Source organism: Macaca thibetana, chromosome 1, assembly GCF_024542745.1.
Source record: "Macaca thibetana thibetana isolate TM-01 chromosome 1, ASM2454274v1, whole genome shotgun sequence".
NCBI lineage: Eukaryota > Metazoa > Chordata > Mammalia > Primates > Cercopithecidae > Macaca > Macaca thibetana.
The window spans coordinates 188,260,595-188,285,394 of NC_065578.1; the positions used below are offsets into that span (position 1 = coordinate 188,260,595).

The window sequence follows — 24,800 nt, forward strand, 5'->3', positions numbered from 1 at the left end:
AAGAAACTGTGGTTTATTCTCTTCTGAACAAGGTAAGCATCTTTACAGGTTAAAGATCATTTACATTTCTTTTTGTATGAAGTATTCTTAATTATTGGAATCCTCTCAATACATTGTTTGCTTTGGGTTGTGGTGGGGTTTTTCTTGTCCTATAAACATTTTTATGTAGTTAAAACTGATCAAATTTTGTTTCTTCTAGGTTTTAAGTCACATATAATGTAGTTTTCCCCCATTTTCTTCTAGTATTTGTATGCTTTCATTTTTTTTTTTTTTTTTTTTTTTGAGACTGAGTCTCGCTCTATCGCCCAGGCTGGAGTGCAGTGGCCTGATCTCAGCTCACTGCAAGCTCCACCTCCCGGGCTTACGCCATTCTCCTGCCTCATCCTCCCGAGTAGCTGGGATTACAGATGCCCACAACCTCTCTCGGCTAGTTTTTTGTATTTTTTAGTAGAGACAGGATTTCACCGTGTTAGCCAGGATGGTCTCGATCTCCTGACCTCGTGATCCGCCCATCTCGGCCTCCCAAAGTGCTGGGATTACAGGCTTGAGCCACCGTGCCCGGCCCATATGCTTTCATTTTTACAATTAGATCTTCAGTCTGCCTGGAATGTATCTATATGCCTATTTTCAGTTATCTTACCATCATTAAAAACCCATCTTTATCCCACTTTTACCATATTCTGTAACCTTCATATGCATTGTGTCTGCTATTCTGTTCATGTATCAACACCAATTACAGAGGCATAATGTGTTTCAGTATTTACTTACAGCTATCCTATACATAAGCTGTTGCTGTATTGTAAATCCTACCACTTTTTCCAAATTCCCATATTAATTGTGGCTTTAGTTTACCCTTCTGGATTTTTCCTGTGTGTCTAATGGCATTTTTTTTTTTTTTAAATGAGACAGGCTCTCAATCTGTTACCCAAGCTGGAGTACAGTGGCATGATCATAGCTCACTGCAGCCTTAAACTCCTGGGTTCAAGTGATCCTCCAGCTTTAGCTTCCTGAGTAGCTGGGATTATGGGCACCAGCCTCCATGCCTGGCTTCAATTGCTTTCTCTGATCTAACTGTGTTGGTTAATACCTCCAATAAAATATAGTAATGGAGATCACAGGCACTGGTCCTGACTTCAGGGGCAATAGGAATAATTCCTACTAGAAGCCTCATTTTTCTGACATACTCCTAGGCAAATAAATCATAAAACTGTTCTAATGAAGAAAAACTTAACTTTATTGAGCATAGGAATAGACGGGCTTTCAGATTATTTTTTGCTTTATGGTTATTACTTTCATAAACCATCTGATCCACGGCAAAACTAACTGGTACCATACAAAGATGTGTGTCTATTATTGTCATGTTTAGATTTAGTTTCTATTCTATATTCATTGACAAACATATTTCAATCTAGATAGAAACACCTGTGATTGAATTAGTGCATGGTAATGCATGGCATACACATTGCTTAAGGTGGTAATAAGGGGTCAGATGCTCTACAGCAACCTTCAAGCACAGGTACCGATCTGCATTTTATGCAAAACTTCAGGTTTTACTCAATTTTTACACTGGTGGAAGCTGATGTCAGTAACTTAAAGGCAAGCAAATACTTTTCCAATTCTTAGCTGAACAAAAAATACACACAATGTAGCGTTTTTATTGGGCAAGACTTGCTTTTTATATTTCACATGAGAATGCAATTATAACCCTTCCTTGAACAAAATGACCAAGGTACTAATAAAACCATCTTTGCAGGAGTGTTTAATAAGCATATTTTATTTAAATAAATCCTCCAGTAGGAAATGGAGAATTCACTGCCTTTACTTAGAAGGCTATGTAAATAGCTATCTGTCAAATTTATATATGCAGCTCACCAATATTCCCTTACTGGAAACATCAGTATTTCCACATCACATCACAGTTCCCAAAAGGACCTCAAAGTCTCAAAATTCCGTGTCTCCTTTGGCTTGCTTCTCTCTTGATTCCACCCAGGCTTTATTAATGGTTCTCTTCATATCATCATCTCCATCTTCATAAATTTTCTTTAGAACATTCATCAATCCCTCACTAGGATCTGTTTCAGTGTCATAGGAGGGCTTCCTTTAAAAAGAAAATATATACAACAATGGAGAAATGAAGGCACGGGGGAAGATACTATAATTCAGGTTGTTAACATTGGCAGGAAGTAGAGGGATAAGAGGGAAGACAGTGTATCCAAAGATATTCACAATCAAAATGGCACGCCTAAGTTCATCTTAATGAAAACGCCACACACCTACCAAGCATGCACACACTTGGTGCATGAAAGAGGTCATCAAAATAGTAAGGGGCTGTTTTTAGGCACAGGGATTTCCCATGATTTTTTTTTTTTTTTTTTTGAGATAGTCTTGCTCTGTCACCCAGGCTGGAGTGCAGTGGTGCGATCTTGGCTCACTGCAACCTCCGCCTCCCAGGTTCAAGCAATTCTGTCTGCCTCAGCATCCCAAGTAGCTGGGATTACAGGCACGTGCCACCATGTCCGGCTAATTTTTGTATTTTTAGTAGAGATGGAGTTTCACCATGTCAGCCAGGCTGGTCTCAAACTCCTGACCTCAGGTGATCCACCGCCTCGGCCTCCCAAAATGCTAGGATTACAGGCATGAGCCACCCCGCCTGGCCTCATTTTTAACAGGTAAAATAAGTAAGGATTTGGGAGGGCGAGACGGGCGGATCACTACGTCAGGAGATCGAGACCATTCTGGCTAACATGGTGAAACCTCGTCTCTACTAAAAAATACAAAAAACTAGCTGGGCAAGGTGGCAGGCGCCTGTAGTCCCAGCTACTCGGGAGGCTGAGGCAGGAGAATGGTATGAACCCGGGAGGCGGAGCTTGCAGTGAGCTGAGATCCGGCCACTGCACTCCAGCCTGGGCAACAGAGCCAGACTCTGTCTCAAAAAAAAAAAAAAAAAAAAAAAAGTAAAGATTTGATTTTCTAACTTGTTTTCATTTTTTAAAAGCATGTTTCCTCATAATTTGGAAAAAAAAAAATTGAGGGAAAATCACAAACATTACACATGGATGTACCCTGAAGCTCATGTATTTTATAATTAGAAAAGCTCTCCTCTTAAGCCTGAGATACACAGATCTGGACCTGAGTCTTGAATTAGTCAGTACCTCTAGAAGATGAACTGACCTAGAATGCAAGTATCATTGAATAAACATTTTTAAAAGGTCATTATTAAGGAGGATAAAAATATTTTATCTTTTTCACTCTAAACCAGTGTCACAAACATCTGAGAAATTTAAAACATACAGGGGTATCTGAGCCTCTCTCGAACTACTGAAACAGAGTATCTGGGAATGGGCACAGTATTTGTATAGAAGTGCCTAGGGTTAACAACCACACTAAAGAGCCAACTGTTAACTACAAAGACCTTAAAAAGCAACTTGCTGGACGCGCCCTCTTCAGGTAGTTTCTGACAGTTGAAAGCAGAAATATATTATCCATAAAGACAAACTTAAAAATCTATGATCTGAAACAATACACTAAAATTCTTTAAAAAATGAAAGTAGACTCACTCTTTTTCTTTGCACTCTTTTTCAACCTGGGTCAGGTAATCCCACCTTGTGTTTTCCACTTTCTTTCTACACAATATAAGAACTGTATCAGTCTTGACCTGGAAGAAAAGCGGGAAAACAAATACAGCTTAGAAGACAAAACAATTATTTAATTAATCAAGTCCCTAGTATGTATAGACTTATTTGGGGTGCTAGTAATACTTGTATGAATAGGCCAAAATCTGAACATTCATGGCGTGAAAAGACCGTAAATAAGTAAAACTTGAATACCGTCATATCCTAGAAAGTGCTGGCAAGACAAAGCAGGTGTTAATGGGGGTGGGAGCAGGAACTTCATTAGGAAGGCCTCCCTGAGGCAAAATCTGAGCTGAAGCTTAAGGTCAGGAGAAGGCAGCTGGCAGAGCCATGTAGAATGGCTCCAAGATGGGATGATCTTCGTGTGTTTGAGGAGCAGGAGGAGTGGCTGGATTTTAGTGACTGAGAGAGATAGTAATATAATAAGAGGGGTCGAGGATAGGCAAGAAACCAAGTGACATAAGGCAGTATGGAGCAAGGTGACGCATTTGGGAAGTGTGAAAGAAGGGCAATGAATGTACAGGTCTTTAAACAATGATCAATACGACTTCTAGGGATCTTTTGGTACTCTACGTACGGGACTAGTGGATGCGGAAGGGTGCAGGAAGACAGCAAATCCAACTATATTTGAGTATCACCTGTAAGCTGTTAAGTAATTATGTATTATAAAAACAGATGGCAGAATGGCATATGTATATACCTAATGCATTAAACTTCATTTATTCAAATTAGGCAGAAAAGAGGGACAATCTGATTTAGTAAAAATTATAAAGAGTAGTTTTTAAAAGACAGTTTCCTTATTTTTATAGCTGTTTCTGACTCCAAGGAGGCTAAGTGCTTTAGACCTCCTTTTATGTATACGAGTATTATGCACAATGCCAACACTACCATTAATTTAAGCACTTTACATATGGTATTGCACTTCAGTGTATCATTTCAACTTTGTGAAATAAATTATTACTATTGCATAAATGCAGAAACTGAGGCACAGAGTGATTAAGCTGCCAAAGGTCACAAACAATAAGCGGTAAACCTGGCATAAAACTCAAGTCTCACTCTTAACTACCTTCAAACGTTTACTTCCTTCCTGATTTTAATGGAATATTCTTACAACAGCCTATTCTTCTACAAAAGGAGTTGGCAAATGTTCTCTGTCAAGGACCACACAGTAAATATTTAGGTTTCACTTAGGGCCATGTGGTCTGCTGCAGCCATTTAACTCTGCCATTGTAGCACAAAAGCAGCCACAAACAACACACAAACAAATAAGCCTGGCTATGTCCCAATGAAACATTCACAAAACAGGCAGTGGTCCCTGTTACAGGACAAATTCATTCCAGTTCATCTCAATTCTAAATCAGCTAGGTTCAATCTGGTAAGGTTTCAGAATATTACGACCAAAAAAAGCACTCACTTTTTTTGAACTGCCTTCCACAGAGATGGGTTTCAAGAGATTGTTCACAATCATGGAGTAACTCTTCCCATTTAGATTCTTTACCAAAAGATCGAATGACCTGCAACACAATGGTGAATACATCATCTTTCTAGTTCTATGAAAGGTACTCTTACTCCATAAGAGTGGAAAAAAAGCTGCTAGCTTTATTTCAGGGTGTGCATTTGGCCAGTTAATGCTCACCTCTTGAAAGTAGTTGTAAAGGATAATTAATTCTAAATTTAAGAAGAATTTTAAAAACTGCAAAGAAAATAGTCTCAAGATAAGGCAATGTTGACTGTTAATGATGATCGTCTTTCCCAATATAATGAGAACTCACCTCTCTGTGAAATGCACCTGCACATTCTCAGTGGGAACTTGATGCACTCCACTCAAGGTAATGTAGATTTTCACAAACTTATCTGACTGATCCCATCCTGGCAACGACAACAAAAGATGGGACATAAGTAAGTCTCTGAAACTATCTCTAGAACAGCAAATGCACATGGCTCATAACTCAGGAAAGTAAAATTATGAAAATCCAGTCATACAAAAATTTGAAACCCAAGAAATTTTCTAGGTTGAGAAATGGAGCCTCAAAGCAGTTAAGTACTCTACCCAAAGTTAGGCATCTAACAAGTGATAGAATTCAGATTCAAATCCAGGTTTCTGAATACAAAGCCTATGCTCTTTTTATCCTTCAGAATAAAAATACGATCACTAAATACATTCTTTAAGATTAGTTCATTTACTGCTTTTATGGAAACAATTTTGTCCTACATCTAAATATCGGTAGTTCTCCACTAAGCTGGATGGCTAAGTATCAATACTGTCTAATTCCATAACCATTTCTACTTCTCTAAGTAGTATAACAAATGGAATCCTAGCGCTCTTAATTCCTTTCCAGGGCAAAGCAGAATGTAAACGACTCCAATTCTTCATCCAAATCTGACAAACCTACTGGTATCTATTAAATGCCATTTCAGTATGTATTATCAACCTACCAGCAAGTCTCTAACCTAGAAGAACTCTGTCAACATACAAGACATATACGCTTCACAAAATACCATCGTATTTGTAGAAAATAAAAAACTTCACAAAAAGCATCTTCTGTTTATCAAGAATATATACATACATATCCCTGACTCTTCCTCACTTAGTCCTACGGAATAGAAACATGCCCCATCCTCCATGACGTGTTTTCACACTGCATGCCTGTATCAAAACATCTCATGTACCCCATAAATACATACACCTACTATGTACCCACGAAAATTAAAAAGAAACATAGTGTTGATCAAAAAAATGCCCTAGAGGGTTCCAGAGAACATCATTTATTAATAGTTTCTTCCCAGTCAGTCCATCCTCCGGTTTGACAAATTTCTCCCTCAACACAAATCTATGTTCCTGGTTAAAATGCCATAATCCTAAACACCTTCAGACCAGTTTCCCATACTCAACTGAGTACACGGTGCAATTTCATGTAGTACTATATAGTACATCACTTAAGCACGACATACACATGCTTTTCACTATAACAATACTCAAAATAGATCATGCCTTCCAAGTCTCTATTCATGTCCTCTGCTCATGCTGTTCCCTTCCTTTTGCTGAACGTACAGCTCACCCTTCACACTCATCTAATTCTCCCTGTTCCTCACCTCCAGAATTATTTCCTCAGCTATGTTACCTATTATGTGCTAGACATTATTAGCACAAAGAAAAACCAGACTGTCCTTGCTCCAATGAGAGCTCATCACTCTCATTGAAGTTGTACTGCCGCCAAAACAAAAACACTATATACACCATTGAAGGAAAACAGTATTAGTTTTTGCTAATACTGTTTTGCTAATACATTGTTATGCTATGAGTTATACGTCTATGTCCCAACCACACCATGAGAAAGGATTGGGTCTTAGTCACTGTTGTGTATCCGTAAGTCCAAGCACAATAGTGATATACATTAGGTGCTCAAAAATATTTCCTGAATTTAACTGGATTCCTCTCCTCAGTTAATTGTAGTGGTTGGCAGAGTGAAACATAAAACATGATTTAAAACCACCACCACCACCAAAGCGGTGCCTCATATATACTGAATAATTTCAGAATAAGTTCCTTCCTTGTTGCTACTCCTCATCTTTGTAGTAAATCACCTTATTCTTGTTAACAGCTTCTAGAATGTATCCTTTCCTATTTCTATCTAAAGAAAGTTTTATTAAATAAAAACTGATGGGTCTTCCTCCAAGCCACTGAAAACACAGCCTCAAAACTCATTTAAAGATGAATTTGTTAGATCACTATGAGGAATAGGTTGCTCGGAGGCAAAACTGGCCACAGGGAAGCAAGTCATACCATAATTACTGATTTTCACTGTATAGCCCGTTGTAATGGGAGCAACCACAGCAGCTGGTTTTTCATTATCAAGAAGTTCTGCTTTCTTCTGTGATTTCTGTTGCATCTTGTTCTTGATTTCTGTCTCAATCTTGGACTTTTCAGCTGTAAGGGCATCACGTACTCTTTTCCTAGTAGCCTTTTCCAGCAACACCTTTACCTCTTCTAGATCTTTCTGTAGCTGTGTTAAGACAAAAAATAAGTTAGCTATGATCAATAAGGAAATAGCTTGATATTGTGCGTATCACTCATTTCAACTTACTGAAATAAGCACTAAAAATTAAGAGGTTCATCTAAATTTTCTAGGATTGAGTTGCAACTTCAGTTCTTCCCTCCAGCTTATTAACTGTAATTAACTCAAGCTTCCTTTTTTTCCCAAAAGGAAAACTTTGAACAATCTTGAACAAACAATAAATAGGTAATCAAACCCAAATTTTCCAGTTTATATTTGCTTTAAAATATTTACAAGAAACATCTGCGATTTAAACAGTAAAACAAAGACTTTTTTTTGACAAGGGATTCAGAGATTTCCTTTAACATCTAATCCGAGTGTCATCAGATGTTAGACACTTTTAAAAATTTAAGAGATGAGAGAACACACAGTGACCATGGTAAAATGCTACACAGCAAACTTTACTGAGGTAATGAATGCTCCATTTTCTGTCACTGATTGGTCTTCACTGATCTTCCCACCTCAAATACCTCAAATAAAGAGAGTCCGAATTTTTAAGACAAAATATTAAAAAAAAAAAAAAAAAAATTCTGCTTTTGAGAAAAAGTCTTGCTCTGAAGCTGGGTCAGTCTTACAGTTAGAAGTGTAGGAGTTGGTTGCATAGAAGGTGACAAAAGACCCAAAATGCAACATACTCTTGGAAATTATCTTTTGAAAAAGCCACCACGTTCTCATTTTCTTCTCATGCCAATCCATCATCTATTAAAGTCTACTTCTTTTTACTTTCGAGAGATAGAGGCAACATTTTATGAAATTCAAGAGTTAAAGACAATGTTAGAAAATTATTGAGCCTAAGTCTTTTTCCCCCAATTACCCTCTGACATACTGCAAATACACAAGATCTTTCCAAACAGCTGTTTCACTTCTTACAGTAACTTTACACTCTAGCTTGATACTAGCAACTTGACCAAAAAAATCTTGTGTCACAGCTTGATTATATCAAAAGCTCAATTTAAAAGTCTTTTAGTGCTTTATAACTCAGAATATCAGACGCACAACAGCGTTTGAAAGCCTTTGTTTCTTAATAGTCTTATAAAATGCAATAACAGAACTAATTCTTTTCTTTTACTACTAGTCTTTTATTATCTCATTTAACTCAGATGCCCTAGTTTTGCCTATCTACAACAGATGACATGGTATAAAAAGTTCAACTCTCGCCGGCTGCAGTGGCTCACACCTGTAGTCCCTGCACTTTGGGAGGCCAAACGGGTGGATCACTTGAAGTTAGGGGTTCGAGACCAACCTGACCAACATGGCGAAAGCCCGTCTCTACTTAAAATTCAAAAATTAGGCGGCCATGGTGGCATGTGCCTGTAATCCCAGCTACTCAGGAAGCTGAGGCAGGAGAATTGCTTGAACCCGGGAGGCAGAGGTTGCGGTGACCCGAGATCGCGCCATTGCACTCCAGCCTGGGCAACAAGAGCAAAACTCAGTATCAAAAAAAAAAAGTTCAACTCTGCCCAACCCTCTTGTCCACACTCTCCCCTTCCAAGAACAGCTCATAATACTATGACAAAAACTCTTGCAAACTCGTCTTTTGAGCATAGAACCAAGACGTTTCAGTTCAAAATAATACATTTTAATGGTTTCAAAAAAAAACGCTGATTCTACAACTCCTAATTCATAAAATATTGAAATGTAAAATGAAATATAGTAAGTCTAAGTACGAGGTTTTGCTTTTTGACTGAAATAGGAATGCTTTAGCAGAATCAGAAAAGTAATTCAAATTAGGCAAGGGATTCCCCCAATGGCTGAATTCCCAAGCCCTCTTTATTGCCAGTTTTGGCTCTAAATTACTCTTTTTATTATAAAGTATCCACTGAAAAAACTTAAAACTGAGACAGTTCCTCAGTTCTGTTGTTGGCAGACTTGAAACCAAAAAAAGATCTGCTTTTTCTGCACAAATACTTTAAGATGTCCTAGATAGTTTCTTATCTAATTTATCATGTAATTTTCCTTGCCTTCTTGGCATGTATTTGTTTTACGTATATAAAAATTTTATTTCCCTTTTATCCCTACCCGTAACGCATTCAAGCTCTATCTTCCTATTTCCTAATTTTTCACTAGGAGGCATTAACACCAATGTGCCTCAAAAATGGGCAAAGGAATTCAACACACATTTCTCCAAAGATACAGAAATGGACACCAAAAACATTAAAGATGCTCAACATCTTCATCATTGGGTAAACGCGTATCAAATTCCCAAGATACCACTTCACACCCAGCAAGATGGTGTTATAAACCAAGAAACAAAAATAGAACACCCCAGAAAATAACAAATGTTGATAAGGATGTGGAGAAACTAGAAGCTTCAAACACTTCTTGTGGAAATATGATGCAACCACTCTGGAAATAGGTCTAACAGTTTCTCAAAAAGTTACCATTTGAACCAGTAATTCCACTCCTAGGTATATACCCCAGAGAACTGAAAACACATCCACACAAAAAACTTGTACACAGCACTCGCAGCAGCATTATTTTTATGCTAGTCAGGAAGTGGAAATAAGCCAGGGCGCCATGGCTCACACCTGTAATTCCAGCACTTTCAGAGGCCGAGGCGGGCGGGCAGATCACTTGAGATCAGGAGTTCGAGACGAGCCTGGCCAACGTGGTGAAACCCGGTCGCTACTAAAAATACAAAAATTAGCAGGGCATGGTGGCGCGCGCCTGTAACCCCAGCTACTCAGGAGGCTGAGGCAGGAGAATCATTTGAACCCGGGAGACGAAGATTGCAGTGAGCCGAGACTGCGCCACTGCACTTCAGCCTGGGCGACAGAGCGAGACTCCATCTCAAAAAAAGAAGTGGAAATAAATGTCCATAAACGGATGAAAGGATAAACACAATGTGCCATACGCATATAATAGAATATTATTTAGCCATAAAGAGCATGTGTACTAATACACTCTACACCATGGATGAACCTGAAAATGTTAGTGCTAAGTTGAAGAAGCCAAAAAACAAAAGGCCACATACAGCGTGACTCCATTTATATGAAATGCCTAGAATCCGCAAATTCACAGAAAGTATAAGATGAGTAGTTGTCAGGGGCTGAGGGGGAATAGGAAGCAATTGTTTAAAAGACACTAAATGGTTTCTTTTTGGAGTGATGAAAATGTTCTGAAACTAGACAGTGGTGATGGCTACACTACACTGAATATACTTAAAAAAAAAAAACAAAATACCTGAATTATACACTTTAAAATGGTTAAAAACTTGAATTTTATCTCAAACAAAACAAAAATGAAGTGCCCTTAAATGTCTACTTCTAAGTACCTAAACTGAGAACGTTCTCTACTCTCAAGAGGACTAATACTGAGCTATCCACCTGCATGACTGTGAAGTTCTCTCCTAGGGGCACATAGTACCCAAGACCTACCTTAAAAGACTTGTCACAAGATACCTAGATTAATACTAGAACACACAAATCTCAGAGTTTTTCTTCATTTAAAGAAAAGATTTTGAGTTAAAAAAAAAAAAGGCTTGGGATTTCCCAGTACTTGTTTTCATAAAGCAAATCTAGTTACTACACACACAACACTTAACTGTGAATAACTGTTCCGTCTTCACCTCCCCCTTAGGCCAGGAAATGAGCAATACAAGTACTATCATTCCCATTTTCTAACTGAGCAAACCAAGTCTCCATAAAATTTAATTCTCCAACGTTCAGAGTTTACGGAGCTTTAACACAGGCCATTGGGTTTCTTACTATTAATTACAACTAATTTTCCAAGTTATTTATTTTAAAAATCACATACAACAGATTGCTGTTTGCCAATCACTGGTTTAAACACCTAGAAATCATACTTTTTAACAACTCTATGAAACGGATGCTACTGCGACACTGAAAAGCTAAACAACTTGCCCAGAGTAACACAGCTCCTCGTGTGTAGAGAAAACATGACTAAGAGAATTCAAGTGCTAGCACCGAAAACTTCTCACCCTCCAACCGCCCTCTACCATAAACGACACTCATGTTTGCACCCAGCTTTGCTTGAATGAAGCTTCCTGTCCTCTGGCTGGGAAACCAGCGAAGAAAGGGCCTGAGGAACACGCGCAGGGGGCAGCTCTCTCAGACCCACTCCCCGCACCGCCTGCACGGAGAATCGCCGCACACCCCTGCTCCGGCCCGGCAGGCGGGTGGGGTGCGAGGCCGAGGGGAAGCGCGGGGAGCCGACGGCGCAGGAAAGGGCGAATGAGGCGTCCCCCAGGGAAGGCGGCGCGCCGACTGCCGCGGCACCGGGTCGCCGCAGGGCGGCTCAGCCCACGGAAACGGCGGTGGGGCGGGAGGCTGGCGCTGCAGCTCCAGCCTGGGAGCATGAAGAAGATGGGGCCGAACCACTTACCTCTTCTGAAGCCATGGGGGCTGGATCAGGCCGAAGGCCCGAGCTGCAGCCGCGCAGAGGAGAGAACAGGAAACGCCGCGCGGAGCCCTCAAACCGAGCGCAGACGCCCACTCGCACGAGTCGCGGCGCCGCAGCCCGCGAGCACACCGACCCTGCGCGAGATCGCGGCCCGCCTCCCGCACGCGACGGATCTGGAACCTTCGCGAGGCCGCCGCCGCCACCGCCCACCGCGAGCACGCTCCACCCGCCAAGCCTGGCCCCACCCCTCCCCGCCTCGCAGAGTGTGGCCCCGCCCCTCCCCGCCCCGCCGAGTCTGGCTCCGCCCGCCTGCCGAATCTCCTAGCAACGCTCAAGTCTCGCGAGCGAACCAGCAGTCCGAGCAGAGTAATGCCCTACTCTCCGCCCCGACAACTTTATGTATTGTAATTTGACCGCGCTAGGCCAGGCTGCGCAGTCGCAGCTCGGAACCGCTGCCTTAACCCAGCCCCGGAAATAACGTACCGATTTTCGGAGTCCAAGTCGGAAGTTGAGTAGAGTCTTCCGTCCGTTCTAGGACACCAGACACACCAGGCAGCCATGTTGTGTAAGGCTAGTCTCTCAGCCTCCGCGAGAAGGCAAAAAATGGGGAGAAGGAGCTGCCTGGTTATGTTCAAACGAGAATGAATGGATATGTTAAGCGTGGAGGACTCCTAATGGTAGCGGTTTGATTTTCAGTGAGTTTGCCGCACTGGAGACGTCACCGCTGTCTGTCCGCTCCGACCTCGTGTCGTCATCATTGGCCGCGGTAGGAGGTGGAGCTGCGTTGGCCACATGACCCGGCCCGGTGGCGGAAGCCCAGGTCAAGGCCCTAACGAAAGGGTCGGCGTTTGGCCACAGTTTCAAACCCTCCTTTTGTCGTGGACTGTTGAAGCATAATTTCCTGGTGCTTTCGCCTCTTTCACCGACCATTTCAAGAGTCCGTAGTTCTCGCCTGGGTTTGGATTCGGTATAAGTGAGCCTGTTTACCATCAAAGAAAATGGTGGAATGTCTTCTGGAGACGATGTTCTCTTCTGGTTCTAACGCTGCCTCTCAGCGAGACCCCAGAGAAGCCTAGTTTTCAGGTTATTCTAGTCCTTGGCAGGCTCAAGATGTCAACAACACGGTTGGAAACAACCCCTCAGAGATCACATAGCCCGCGCTCAGCTTTTTTGATCGTCCAAGGCGGCGATTAGAATCAGCAACTCGGAGAGGGAAAAAAGCTCTTAGCGAAATGGAGGCTGACCATTATCTGTAATAAAGAATCGGAAGTACAGTACAAAAATAAATTACCGAAGCGCAACATGCGTGAATTTCACACAAAAAATAACATTAAGTGAAAGAAGCCAGACACAGAAGAGTTCATATTGTGTGGTTCAATTTAAATGAAGTCTGAAAACTAGCCCGTGGTGTTAATGAGCGTAGTGGGAAGGACAATGACGTGGAAGAGCCACCAGGGGGCTTTTGAGGTTCCGGTAATGTTACTTGATTTAGACACTGATTTATAAATAGGTGGGTTCACTTTAGAAATTAAGTTGTAAACGTATTTTTATGTACGTAGTTTCTTCTATAGATTATATTTAAGGCCCTGCGGGGGTGGGGGGGAATTTGCCAAGGTAATAGAAATATTACACCCATACATACAATTGTCAAAGTTCGTGGGATGAACTCCTGAGAGCTGTGTATTTTATCGTATTTTTTTTTTTTTTTTTTTTTTTTTGAGACGGAGTCTCGCTGTGTCTCCCAGGCTGGAGTGCAGTGGCGTGATCTCGGCTCACTGCAAGCTCCGCCTCCCGGGTTCACGCCATTCTCCCGCCTCAGCCTCCCGAGTAGCTGGGACTACAGGCGCCCGCCACCACGCCCGGCTAGTTTTTTGTATTTTTAGTAGAGACAGGGTTTCACCATGTTAGCCAGGATAGTCTCGATCTCCTGACCTCGTGATCCACCCGCCTCGGCCTCCCAAAGTGCTGGGATTACAGGCTTGAGCCACCGCGCCCGGCCCGTATTTTTTTAAAGTGGCCAACCAGTAGCCTGGAATTGTTAAGTACATAATTAAATAAAAACAGATATCGCACTGCACCGAGTGAAAGCTTGACCTAATGCAGTGAACAGTCACCTCATTCTCTTAATTGCTCAGGCTAAGGAGTCACAGGTGAGTCTTCTATCTCAGGCCTTACATCTTATCATATAGCAAGCCTTACTGGCTTAATTTCAAAATATGTAGCGAATTAAACGACTTCTCACAACCTCTGCTTCTACCACCTGACGGGGTTTGGGGCATGCTACCCAAGAATATGGCACCTAGACATACTGAATACTTTAAACTGAAGGAATTTGAGAAAGAACATATGCAGGAATGTCTCTAACTTTCTTGCACCTTTCTGCCCTGAAGCAGGACGTAATACCCTAATGTGAGAGTTGCCCTGTCTATACCTGGAATAAAAGTAACATCTTTATCTCTGAAAACACAGGAACGTAGAGATGAATATGAACATCAGGCCTTGCTAAGTTTCCCCCAGTTTATTACCCTTAGATCACAGTATTTTAGCCCCATTTTCCCACAATTCTTCATTCTTCTTCAAACCTACTCTAAAGAACACTAAGGTTAACTATTTATTTGGGTCTTTATTTCTTTATGAAGTTTGCATGTTATGTAAAACTAACAATATTTATGCTTTTCTCTTGTTAATTTGTCTTTTGTTACAGCATCCCAAGCCAATGAGCCTAAAATGGGTAGAAGGAAAAGATAATTCTTACCCTACACACCCAGGTGCAAGCCATCATTATTTTGTCTGAAATTTTAGCTTCCTAACTGGTTTCTCTGCTTCCCCATTGTGCCTTTAGGGTTAGTTTTCCACAGAGCAGCCTGCGATATCTTTTCAGATCATTATATCCCTTTGCTTAAAAACCTCTGACAGCTTCCTATTAGGCTTAGAATAAAGTACAAACTCCTTACTGTGAACTTGAGTGTTTTACGTATCTTATCTCACCTTTATGAGCTTCACATCAGAACCCATCTCTCACCACTCTTCCTTCCCCACTCCCTGATTTAAACAGTCTGGCATTTTTCTTAGTCATTGAACCCACTGGGTTTGCTCTTGCCTCCAAGTCTGTACCCAGCTTTCTCTCCACTTGTAATCCTCTTCCTCCAGTTCATCACACAGATCGTTTCTTCACTCTGTTTAGGTCTTTCAGAAGTAACACTAAGGGAGGCTTTTCCAGACAATATTATGCAAATATAAATGGACATGTGACAAATACTTAATTCAACTCATTGGTTAATGAGAGTGTATTTGAGTAGCCAGGTATTTATAGGCAATTTAACAATGTAATGTTAGTGTAAGGTGGGAAGGTTAGATACAAACCTGTTAATGTGTCACAGGGTAATAAACTCTAACTTTTGGTGTTATCTGTTCCACTGGAAAGGAAGTAGGGATTTGCATTCTTATTGGACAAAAATCTAGAAGTTACTGTATAGATTCAGTATAGGACTTTTAAATCAATAGTAAACAATGAAATAAAGTGCAATCCCCTAGTCCTTGGTTTGACACTGAAAGGACATGCCACTCACCTTTTTGCCTTGTTTCCAAAGTTTGGAATAATTTTCTTTTCAAAATGAAATTATTTCTCATTCAGTTGTCCGATTGCAGGCAGCCTTTCTGCTTCCCCCAGTTATTGTACCTGTCAAGCTTACTCATGATTTCCTAACTGCCAAATTCAATGGATATTTTTAATTTTTAATTTTTTTTGCTATGACTCATACTGTTCTCTTGGGGCTTGTCAGTAGATAAAGAAATGACCTTCTGGGGACTGTGCAAAATATGGAATGCTTAATTAACTTGTGTGTCATTCTTGTGCAGGCGACATGCCAATCTTCTCTGTAGATTACAGTTTTAGTGTATATGCTGTTGAAGTGAGCACTTCTGAGTAATTTTGTTTTACTTTTTATGTAAAATTTCACATTGTTTAAAATACCAGAGGGGGCCAGACATAGTGGCTGATGCCTGTAATCCCAGCACTTTGGGAGGCTGAGGCAAGTGGATTGCTTGAGCTCAGGAGTTTGAGACCAGCCTGGCCACATGGCAAAACCTTGTCTCTGTAAAAAATAGAAATATTAGCCAGGCGTGGTGGTGCTTGCCTGTAGTCCCAGCTACTTGGGAGGCTGAAGTGGGAGGCACTTGAGCCTGGGAGGTGGAGATTGCAGTGAGCTGAGATCACGCCACTGCATTCCAGCCTGGGTGACAGAGCAAGACCGTCTCAGAAAACAAACAGAAAACACCACATGGCCAAACGAAAGATGTCTGTGGTCTGAATTTGGACCAAAATCTGTAATCTTACAGTCTTTTATTATTTTTTAATACATGCCGAATTCCAAGAGGAGCTGACCAATCTCTTGGTATTTCACTTGGGTTCCGTGGATTCCCAGAACAAAATGCAAATGCAAATGAGATATGATTGGGATTCTCTGCACACGATTTCCACTTTCATAAGTGCCTCTGAAGTTTAGTTTGAATTATATATCTCCTACCTTGCTGTACCTTAAAGGACTTAACAGCAGCTACCTGACCCGGGATTAGCCAATCATATTTTTTTTCCAGAACTTGTGATTGGAACAATTGAGATGGCAGTCTTCTGCTGGTAGTTTGAAGAGAGGATATGTAAACTTGGTAGCTGTGTACTTAGAAGCAGAGAAAGCCTGTTTTCAGAGAGAAGAATGAAGCAGGTAAGTGTCATCTGGAAGGACAAGCAGAAGCACAATTATGGGAACAATTGCTTTCAGGGTCCTGATGGCATTCCAGCCCCTTGTCCTAGTGCCAGTTCAGGCCCAAGTGTTTGGCCTTTGGGACCTATGATACAGATATCCTATTTCCTTTTGGTTAATTGCCTCTTAAAATTACTATTATTAAGCTAGCTTGCAAAGGTTTCTGTTATTTGGAATCAAGGAACCTCAGTAGAGAGGAAAATAAGGCACTTTGTGGTGGTGCTGCACAGGATATCATTTTTGCAGGGTATATACTGTTTTCTAAGTTGACTGGAGTCTAGTGTCAGGTGTAAGAAGTGTTACATAAACATTGGGTTCAAATGAGTCAGAATAAAGTCAACTAAAAAAAATTAAAAAGACATACATGGACTTCAGAACAAATGTTTATTACTGCTTAATGGGGCCAAAGGGGCAACACAAAGCATTGAAAACATCACTGGCTCACAAAAACAGTCACCTTGTTACCTTCTCAGTTGCATTTGTTTATTTCACAAGGCTTCATTCACACATAAAAACAAAATACTAATCCAATTCAAGTTCATAACAATTATAAAAGTAAACATTTGTTGGGACAATGTACAATAAATTGCACTTTTTAGACAAGCATTACATTTACATTTATAGAGTGTACTATACATAATACATGGAATTATGGAAACATCTAATTGGTCATCGTTTATAGAGGAAGAGGCTGATCACTAACATTTTTGTAGTTAATTAGTACTGTTCAGACTAATCAACTCCTTTATTCTAGAACCTGTTTTCATTAGAGATGCCATGGACAAAATAATAGAATTCATAATAGATAATTCAGAATCTCTACTACCTCCTCTGCAAGGGAAAGGTAGGAGTTGGAAAGAAAGAAGTGGGGCTGAGAAACTGTGTCCCTCATTTGAACTAAGGATCCATGCATTATGCAAAATACCAAAAATAGAGAAACTGATACAAAAGGCTTTTGGGACATCTTGGATCTGGGACCATCTCCAGCCTTATTCTTGTGCTTTCATGACACCAGAGTCTCTCGATGCATTTATATTCTCACAATTCAGTCCATATATTTTATCCCATATATAATATATAGTTATTAAAAGTTATAGAGTTTAATGGAAAAGATTTTACATGTTAACTAATTGCCAGTGAAAAAGGAAAATAACTTAAAATGTTCACTTTCTACTCAATGATTCTTTTTTCTTAAGCTTTTCAGAATACCACTAATGACAAACCAGAGATGGAGGTAGGAAGAATGAGATATATTAATGAAATGTTTTTATAGTAGGCAGCAAATTCAGGTGGAGATAAGCTTGACATATTGTAGTCTTTTAGATGCAAACTGAGAAAGGAATGCCAGAGAGCTGACTGCAGTCACTAAAATCTATATGTCCACTTTTCTCATTACAACTCAAGATCAGCATCTCTATTGAGGAGCAACCAAGGTTGAAGTCCTCATTTTGGTCACTTTTGAAAGATAAAGAATTTGCTAAGGTAAAGGGCTTTGCCTGTGTTAAATGGAAGCCACTATGAGAGAGAAAGTATGTGTTGGGACAGTTCTAGTTCAGTGTGACTATCAGCATGGTAATGAGAAAGAGTTTCATATCTGATAGTAGGAAACAGGCTGCAGAGCTGTGGTCTGGCCTTCTGGCTTTCATCATTATTTCTTGAAATCTCAATGTGTATTTGGTTGTGTGGTACCCAGGGAAACAAAAGAAGCAGAGATACTCTATATAAAATTCTTCCAATTAAACACACATACAAACCTAATAGTGTTCAAATCATACAACAGAATTTCTTCACTCTCTCACTTGTAATTGGAGCAAAGGAGTCAGTATTTTGGAGTGTTTTTAAGGGCAAGTTATATAATGTAATCATCTTGCTAATTAAGTAAAAGTGTTCTTTCCCAGAAGATAAAACCAAGGCATTTAATTTTTTAAAAGTTTTTTTTTCCCCCTTCAAGGGGCCCCCTAATCAGGCAGCTACCTAAGTGTTTGATGCAAAGGTTGGTGGAAGAGTTAGTAGACTGATTTTAGCGAAAGTAAAAGAAGGCTTAAACCCCTACATCAGTTACACATGTGATTCTCCTTCTGGGTGGGTGGCTGACTCCTTTAAGGATCTAACTGTATCTCCTCTGCCCAAATCTGTGTTGTTTTCTCTTGGTTTTCTCACTTCAGCTAGGAAATAAAGCAACTAACTATTAACTGGAAAATATTTTAAGAAAATGGAGCAGGCGTTGGAGAAAAATAAATATTAATACACCCTAGAAAAAAATGAAACAAGATACATAGTATTAAATATCCCCACATCCATACAAAGGTCGCTTTTCTACTTTACTCAGGGCATTTCAGAAAGCCAATGAAGAAGAAAGTACTAATTTAACAGCTGGGAGAAGGGCAGGAGAAGACACCAGTTGAATGGCATTCCTATTAGTGTTCCTGATAGGCACTCATAAATAAACAGAACATTAAGTAACTGAGAATTTCTTTGCATTAAATTATATATAACTAAATATAACCAAATTTTGACATGGTTCAGGATGTGGGAAGCTAGCAAACATATGCACTGCAAAATCCAGCTTGGTTTCTTTCAGATTTAAAGAATGTGTTAAGATTCTCAAGATATAAAAGCTGATGAACTGAATTATGAAGTTGAATTTCATTCATTTATTTTTTTCTACAGAATTTAATGAAAATAGAAATGATCAATTCTTAGATATTACAAATATTAGATTTTCAGAGGAATGTTTTATACAGAGCACATCCTAGGAAAGGATGAAAAACACTAGAATATTTTGAAACTTTCCTGGATATTTGGCTGGTTCATCTCTTCTAAATGAAATTCAATAGAAGAGATGCAATTCTCAAATATATCTCAAAATAAGTGAAATTAAAACTAGTAGTTACTTCATGCTGGGATGCATGAGTTTTCAAACAACAGACAGTGAAGGACATATTGTTTGGAATATTGCTATTATAACATATTGTATGAACAATCATACCACATGCCAAATTCTGAATTTTCTTTGTTTCTTGTCTTTACTATTGCTGCTGACTCAAAGGCATTGCAGTGAGGGAGAGTTTAGGCTTATGGTACCAACAGGCATATCCAAGTATGATATGGGGCTGGAGAATAAAAACAACAACAACTATGTATTGCCCTTTTGAAAGAGCTAAAAGAAAACTCAAAAGATGGACTTATCAAACTTGAGAGGTATGTACCTGGTGATTTTTCTTTTTTGAGACAGAATTTTGCTCTTGTCGCCCAGCCTGGAGTGCAATGGCATAATCTTGGCCCACTACAACCTCTGCCTCCTGGATTCAAGCAATTCTCCTGCCTCCACCTCCTGAATAGGCTGGGATTACAGGCACCCACCACCACACCTGGCTAATTTTTGTATTTTTAATAGAGACAGGGTTTCACCATGTTGGCCAGGCTGGCCTCAAACTCCTGACCTTAGGTGGTCCACTCACCTTGGCCTCCCAAAGTGCTGGGATTACAGACGTGAGCCACCATGCTTGGCTGGGGGAGGATTTTTCTCTTCAAAAGGAAAGGGACTATGAAGTTGAACAAGGTCTCCAGATAAGGGATTAACCTAGAGCCATTATGTTTCTCCCTCACCTATTATTTAAAGAAAATTATGCACTTTAGGCATTCTGTGGAATGTACTTATTTTTGTAAGTTGAAACAAGCTCTGTACAGAATTATGAAATTCACAACACAAAAGAGCATCTTTAATTTAGCTGGCCATTTGATAAGGCAACTGCACAGGGCTTCTTGGAATCAAAGCGTAAAGTACCAGTAAAGCTAACAGCCTATACGAAATGATTTACAAAAACAAGTGCCAAGATAACATTTTCTAGCTACTATATTTTACAAAAAAAAAAAAATTAGCTTCTCTAGACCACCATGTAGAGAATATTAAAGTCAATATAGACACCTGGAATGCTGAGTTATGTTCCTTTTTGGTAAGAAAATAAATTTTGTAATGAAAGATGTCAGAACAACAAAAGATTTATGTAAGAAAAGTATTATCTGATGAGTATAACATAATAATCACATCAGTTTTATGGGCTGTAGATAATATAAACACAGAAAAAGGGGATTTCACTTTTTAGAACATAAAAGATCATTTTAGAGGAAAAGATCCACTGTGAGCAACTTGCTGTATCCTCCTGGGGTGGAGATGGCTCTTATTTGATTTTTCTAAGGGTGTGTTACTTTTAATTGCAACATATGGCACAGATGAAAATCATTCTGGCACTGCAGAGTTTAAGATTCTTTGCAAATAATATGTTCAACAATGAGGCCAATGATGTATATCAACAAATGTTGTTGTACATATCTAATAGTAGTTTGGTTGGTGTGAAAGGAACAGAGGCCTCCAAAATAGTTTATAAAATAAAAATAGTTTTGCTCTTATCAAATAATTTCCTGCAAGGACTATTTTTATAGGCATGTTAAATATAATTGAAAAAATATTTCCACTAATTTTTAAACAATAGCTTTACCTTTCCATGAGATAAGTATTTATGTAAAGGTTTTATATTCAATCAAAAATGTTACAAATGCATTTGTATCTCTCTATGGGTATGAAGGACACGTTTTCAGTGAACTACCGAAATTGGAAAAAGTTGCCCAACATTAAGCTAAGATGATGTGAGCTTGACCTCTATTTCTCATTTCAATACTATGTCCTTTAACAAAGTTACAGTATTGTTAGTGTTTCCTTAGCAAGTATCTATCAATGTTAAATGAAATACTCTGTCCCTGGTTCTGTATTCCACTCTATTCAGCACAATGGCTGAACCTGGGACTTTTTAGGCGTCTCTGGTAAAGGCTCCCTAAGTCTGTAAGGCGCAACATCCACCTTTAACTTTATAAGTGCCAGAAGTCACATCTGTGTCCATACTTAGGCATACTTAGGAACTCACAAGTCCCATGTGGAGTTCTTAAAAGGATCTGTTAGAATACCACAGCCCAAATGATCCTAACCTACACTTATTAAAATCTCAGTTCCTTTTACCTAATGTATAATCTGAATAGCCCATCTATTCCTGGCACTTCATTTCCAGATAATGAAAGTAAACCAATGATCACTGATTGGTTCTTTCCTTTGGACAGGATTATCACTCCCCTGGGAATCAGGCTCAGGAGGAAACCTGAGAGCAGTCATGCCTGGCCCCACAGTGTGCTTTATCTGAATAAATCCTGAAAAGCTAAGAGGTTTAGGTTTCAATGTTTTTTTTTCCTGTGACAAAGATCTTCCTATCACTTCACTTCAACCTTGGAATAACAGATATCTCCATTTTTACATAAGATAAAAATAATTATGAATAATTAGTTCTAAATAAAAGAGCATTTAGTTCTGAATTACTTATTTCCAACTAAACATCAGGCAAACAAAATAATGTGTTAATACTATGATGGATCTGAACATGGCCTTCCATGAAGAAGCTGGAAAATAGATATTCAACATAAAACAGGTCAGTTTAAATAACCTCCCTTTGAAAAGTGTCATACAAGAAAGAGAGCTACTGAAAGATTCTGGCTTGTTTTCTGGCCTCCTTGACTTTCCTTCAAAGGGACACCAGGAAGAATCCTCCCAGATTTCCACTGCTTTGAACATTGTGCTCTTGTGCTTGGGTAAGGCTGGAACTATGTGCTCTCCTTGGGTGGCTGGGTGACCGGTGCTGGCTGCAATGGCTGGGTGCCCGTGGCCGTTTTGATAGAGTTCAGGGTTTTGCTAAACCAAGAGTTTTTTGCAGCTTGGATTTCATTCATAAGGGCTCCTCTCTGATGTTCAAGTTCCTAGTTAAAGCAAGAAAATAATCTGAGTTAAATAAATGTTTTCTTTTTGCCAATAAATAAATACATTAATTAATTTTTAAAAATGTGCAGCTTTTTGGAGTCTCAAGGTATGTGCTGCCAGTTTTCCTCCCACAAAACCCAGGAGAGATTGAATTGGTTACTACAAGGATAAAGTTAAGAGCTAAAAGATTTATCAAAAAACTGGAATCTGTACTTTCTGTCAACAGTGAAAGAAAACCTGATTTTATTCTTTTTTCCCCTGCAAGTTAGATCCAAATTTAGGTTTAGGTTGCAACCCAAGATAACAGGTTTAAAAACCACAAATAAATGTAAATATATGGATGAATTTTTACTGGTAGTATAAGCATGAATGAATTCCAGTTCCAAAGAAATAGGCTTTGCCCTAAGAATGTCCAGGGTCAGAGCAGACACATGGTGGAAGCTGGCTGGTGTGGTGCAGGCTGGCGACATGGCAGCTATGGCGTTGGTAGGGATCACTGAGAAAATGAAATGAAGAAGAGTCCATCAGAAGCCAGGACTATTTCTAATTATATTATGCTCCAATATGGAGAAAGATAATGGGGAAAGGGGGTTGACAAAATGAGCTAAAGATAAAAAAGCAGCTCCAAAGAAAAGAACGGGTGTCAGCTAATGTGTGGCTCTCAGGGTACACACAGCAGAGGGGCTTTGGTTTTTCATTTTCAGGATCAGCCACTGAAGTGACCACATTCTGTGAGAAAGGATGTAAGCAAAAAATCTCAGGGTAAAAAAAACAAAAAGCTTATGCTTAATTAAGTTCTCCTAAGATATACTTTTAATTATTAAAATTTCATTTAAAATTATGTATTTGTTTATATCAGTGTTAAGAATACATGATATAAAATGTGATTATGCAGGACACATTAGCAGATAGAAAACATATTCATCATACAATTCTGACCTAGATAGGTATATTCTGAAGTACCAGAGTATCTTGGACCATTAATTGTTTATTCTTTCTTCTTGTCCTTTTATCAAATCACCAACCTGAATTTTACACTTGGCCTCCACCAACTGCAGTTTGGTTTGTGCCAGTTCCAGTTCCATCTCTCTCAGCTGCTTCTTAAGTGAGTCCTTCTCATCATCCGTTTCAATTCCCTGGTCCTCTCTGCTTGTGGCTGCTAGTTTCAAAGCACCCTCCTTGCTGAAAATGTCACTGCAGTGTTTGCATGCCATCATCTTACCCTAAAGTATCCAAAAGAGACAACCAACATCAAGCTGTATTCCATAGGCTAAATCACTTTCTGAAACAATATATGACTTTTTTAGATGCTGTTTATTGTCACGAATGCAGGCCCATTTCTGAAGGTTATTTTTCTTGTGCTGCAATCAAAATCATTAGTCAGCCCGAACCCAACTATCCAAGATGGGTGCTCCCTTTTCCTGAAGTATCTCTAGAAATACCCTAGAAATAGAAAGTATTGTAGCATCTCTTTGAAATCTGTTCTAGAAATTTTATGCTATCATTATTCTTACTAGATGCCAAGCACCACACCAAATGCTTTACTTGTAGTATTTTACTACTCCTAAAGCAACTCTGTAAGTAAGCACTATCATCATCCTCATTTCATAAAGAAAGAAACTCAGAGTTTAAAGAACTTGCCTACAGTAGACTGAGGACGGTCATCATGACTAGCCTAAATCTACCCTTGCAACAAAGCACATGTTCTGTTGTTGAGTTTTAAGCAAAGAGGACCCCTATTGTTTAAAGTAATAAAAGTAACTCCGGCCTGGTGCAGTGGCTCATGCCTGTAATCCCAGCACTTTGAGAGGCTGAGGTGGGTGGATCACAAAGTCAGGAGATTGAGACCAGCCTGGCTAACATGGTGAAACCCCATCTCTACTAAAAATACAAAAAATTAGCCAGGTGTAGTGGCATGTGCCTATAGTCCCAGCTACTCGGGAAGCTGAGGCAGGAGAATCGCTTGAACCCGGGAGGTGGAGGTTGCAGTGAGCTGAGATTGCACTACTGCACTCCAGCCTGGGCGACAGAATAAGACACCATCTCAGGAAAAAAAAAAAAAAAGTAACTACCACATGCCCAGATTGCCAGTTGGGCACATAGCACTGAACAACAGCAGCTGTTTTCCAGACAATAGTGCTGTTGTTTTCTTAAAGTATTTTAAAAAATAATTCAGTAGAGGTAAAAGATA

At 39.6% G+C, this 24,800-nt stretch overlaps 2 protein-coding genes, 1 long non-coding RNA gene and 1 other non-coding gene across 15 annotated transcripts in view; 1 reads left to right on the top strand and 3 right to left on the bottom strand.

Moving 5' to 3' along the window:
* Window positions 1-1,213: 1,213 nt before the first annotated feature.
* CACYBP (calcyclin binding protein) overlaps window positions 1,214-24,800 on the bottom strand; it is a 753,822-nt gene continuing 730,235 nt past the window's right edge. For all 3 annotated transcript variants that reach the window (XM_050767276.1, XM_050767295.1, XM_050767287.1), the window contains exons 2-7: window positions 12,032-12,302; window positions 7,417-7,636; window positions 5,405-5,501; window positions 5,047-5,146; window positions 3,558-3,655; window positions 1,214-2,098 (exon numbers count right to left, since the gene is read on the bottom strand). In XM_050767276.1, the coding sequence (XP_050623233.1) occupies window positions 1,942-2,098; window positions 3,558-3,655; window positions 5,047-5,146; window positions 5,405-5,501; window positions 7,417-7,636; window positions 12,032-12,046 (687 nt within the window). In that variant the 5' untranslated portion in view covers window positions 12,047-12,302 and the 3' untranslated portion in view covers window positions 1,214-1,941. The remainder of the gene's footprint in view (window positions 2,099-3,557; window positions 3,656-5,046; window positions 5,147-5,404; window positions 5,502-7,416; window positions 7,637-12,031; window positions 12,303-24,800) is intronic.
* On the top strand, window positions 12,338-21,853 carry LOC126941246 (uncharacterized). The gene is made up of 2 exons (XR_007721194.1): window positions 12,338-13,559; window positions 16,646-21,853. It is a non-coding gene; the product is annotated as an uncharacterized LOC126941246 (long non-coding RNA).
* Window positions 15,863-15,968, bottom strand: LOC126944786 (U6 spliceosomal RNA). The gene has a single exon (XR_007722174.1). It is a non-coding gene; the product is annotated as a U6 spliceosomal RNA (small nuclear RNA).
* The window catches only part of RABGAP1L (RAB GTPase activating protein 1 like), a 790,617-nt gene continuing 782,996 nt past the window's right edge, over window positions 17,180-24,800 (bottom strand). For all 10 annotated transcript variants that reach the window (XM_050767055.1, XM_050767059.1, XM_050767046.1 and 7 more), the window contains 2 exons: window positions 23,635-23,832; window positions 17,180-22,608 (listed from right to left, as the gene is read on the bottom strand). In XM_050767055.1, the coding sequence (XP_050623012.1) occupies window positions 22,456-22,608; window positions 23,635-23,832 (351 nt within the window). In that variant the 3' untranslated portion in view covers window positions 17,180-22,455. The remainder of the gene's footprint in view (window positions 22,609-23,634; window positions 23,833-24,800) is intronic.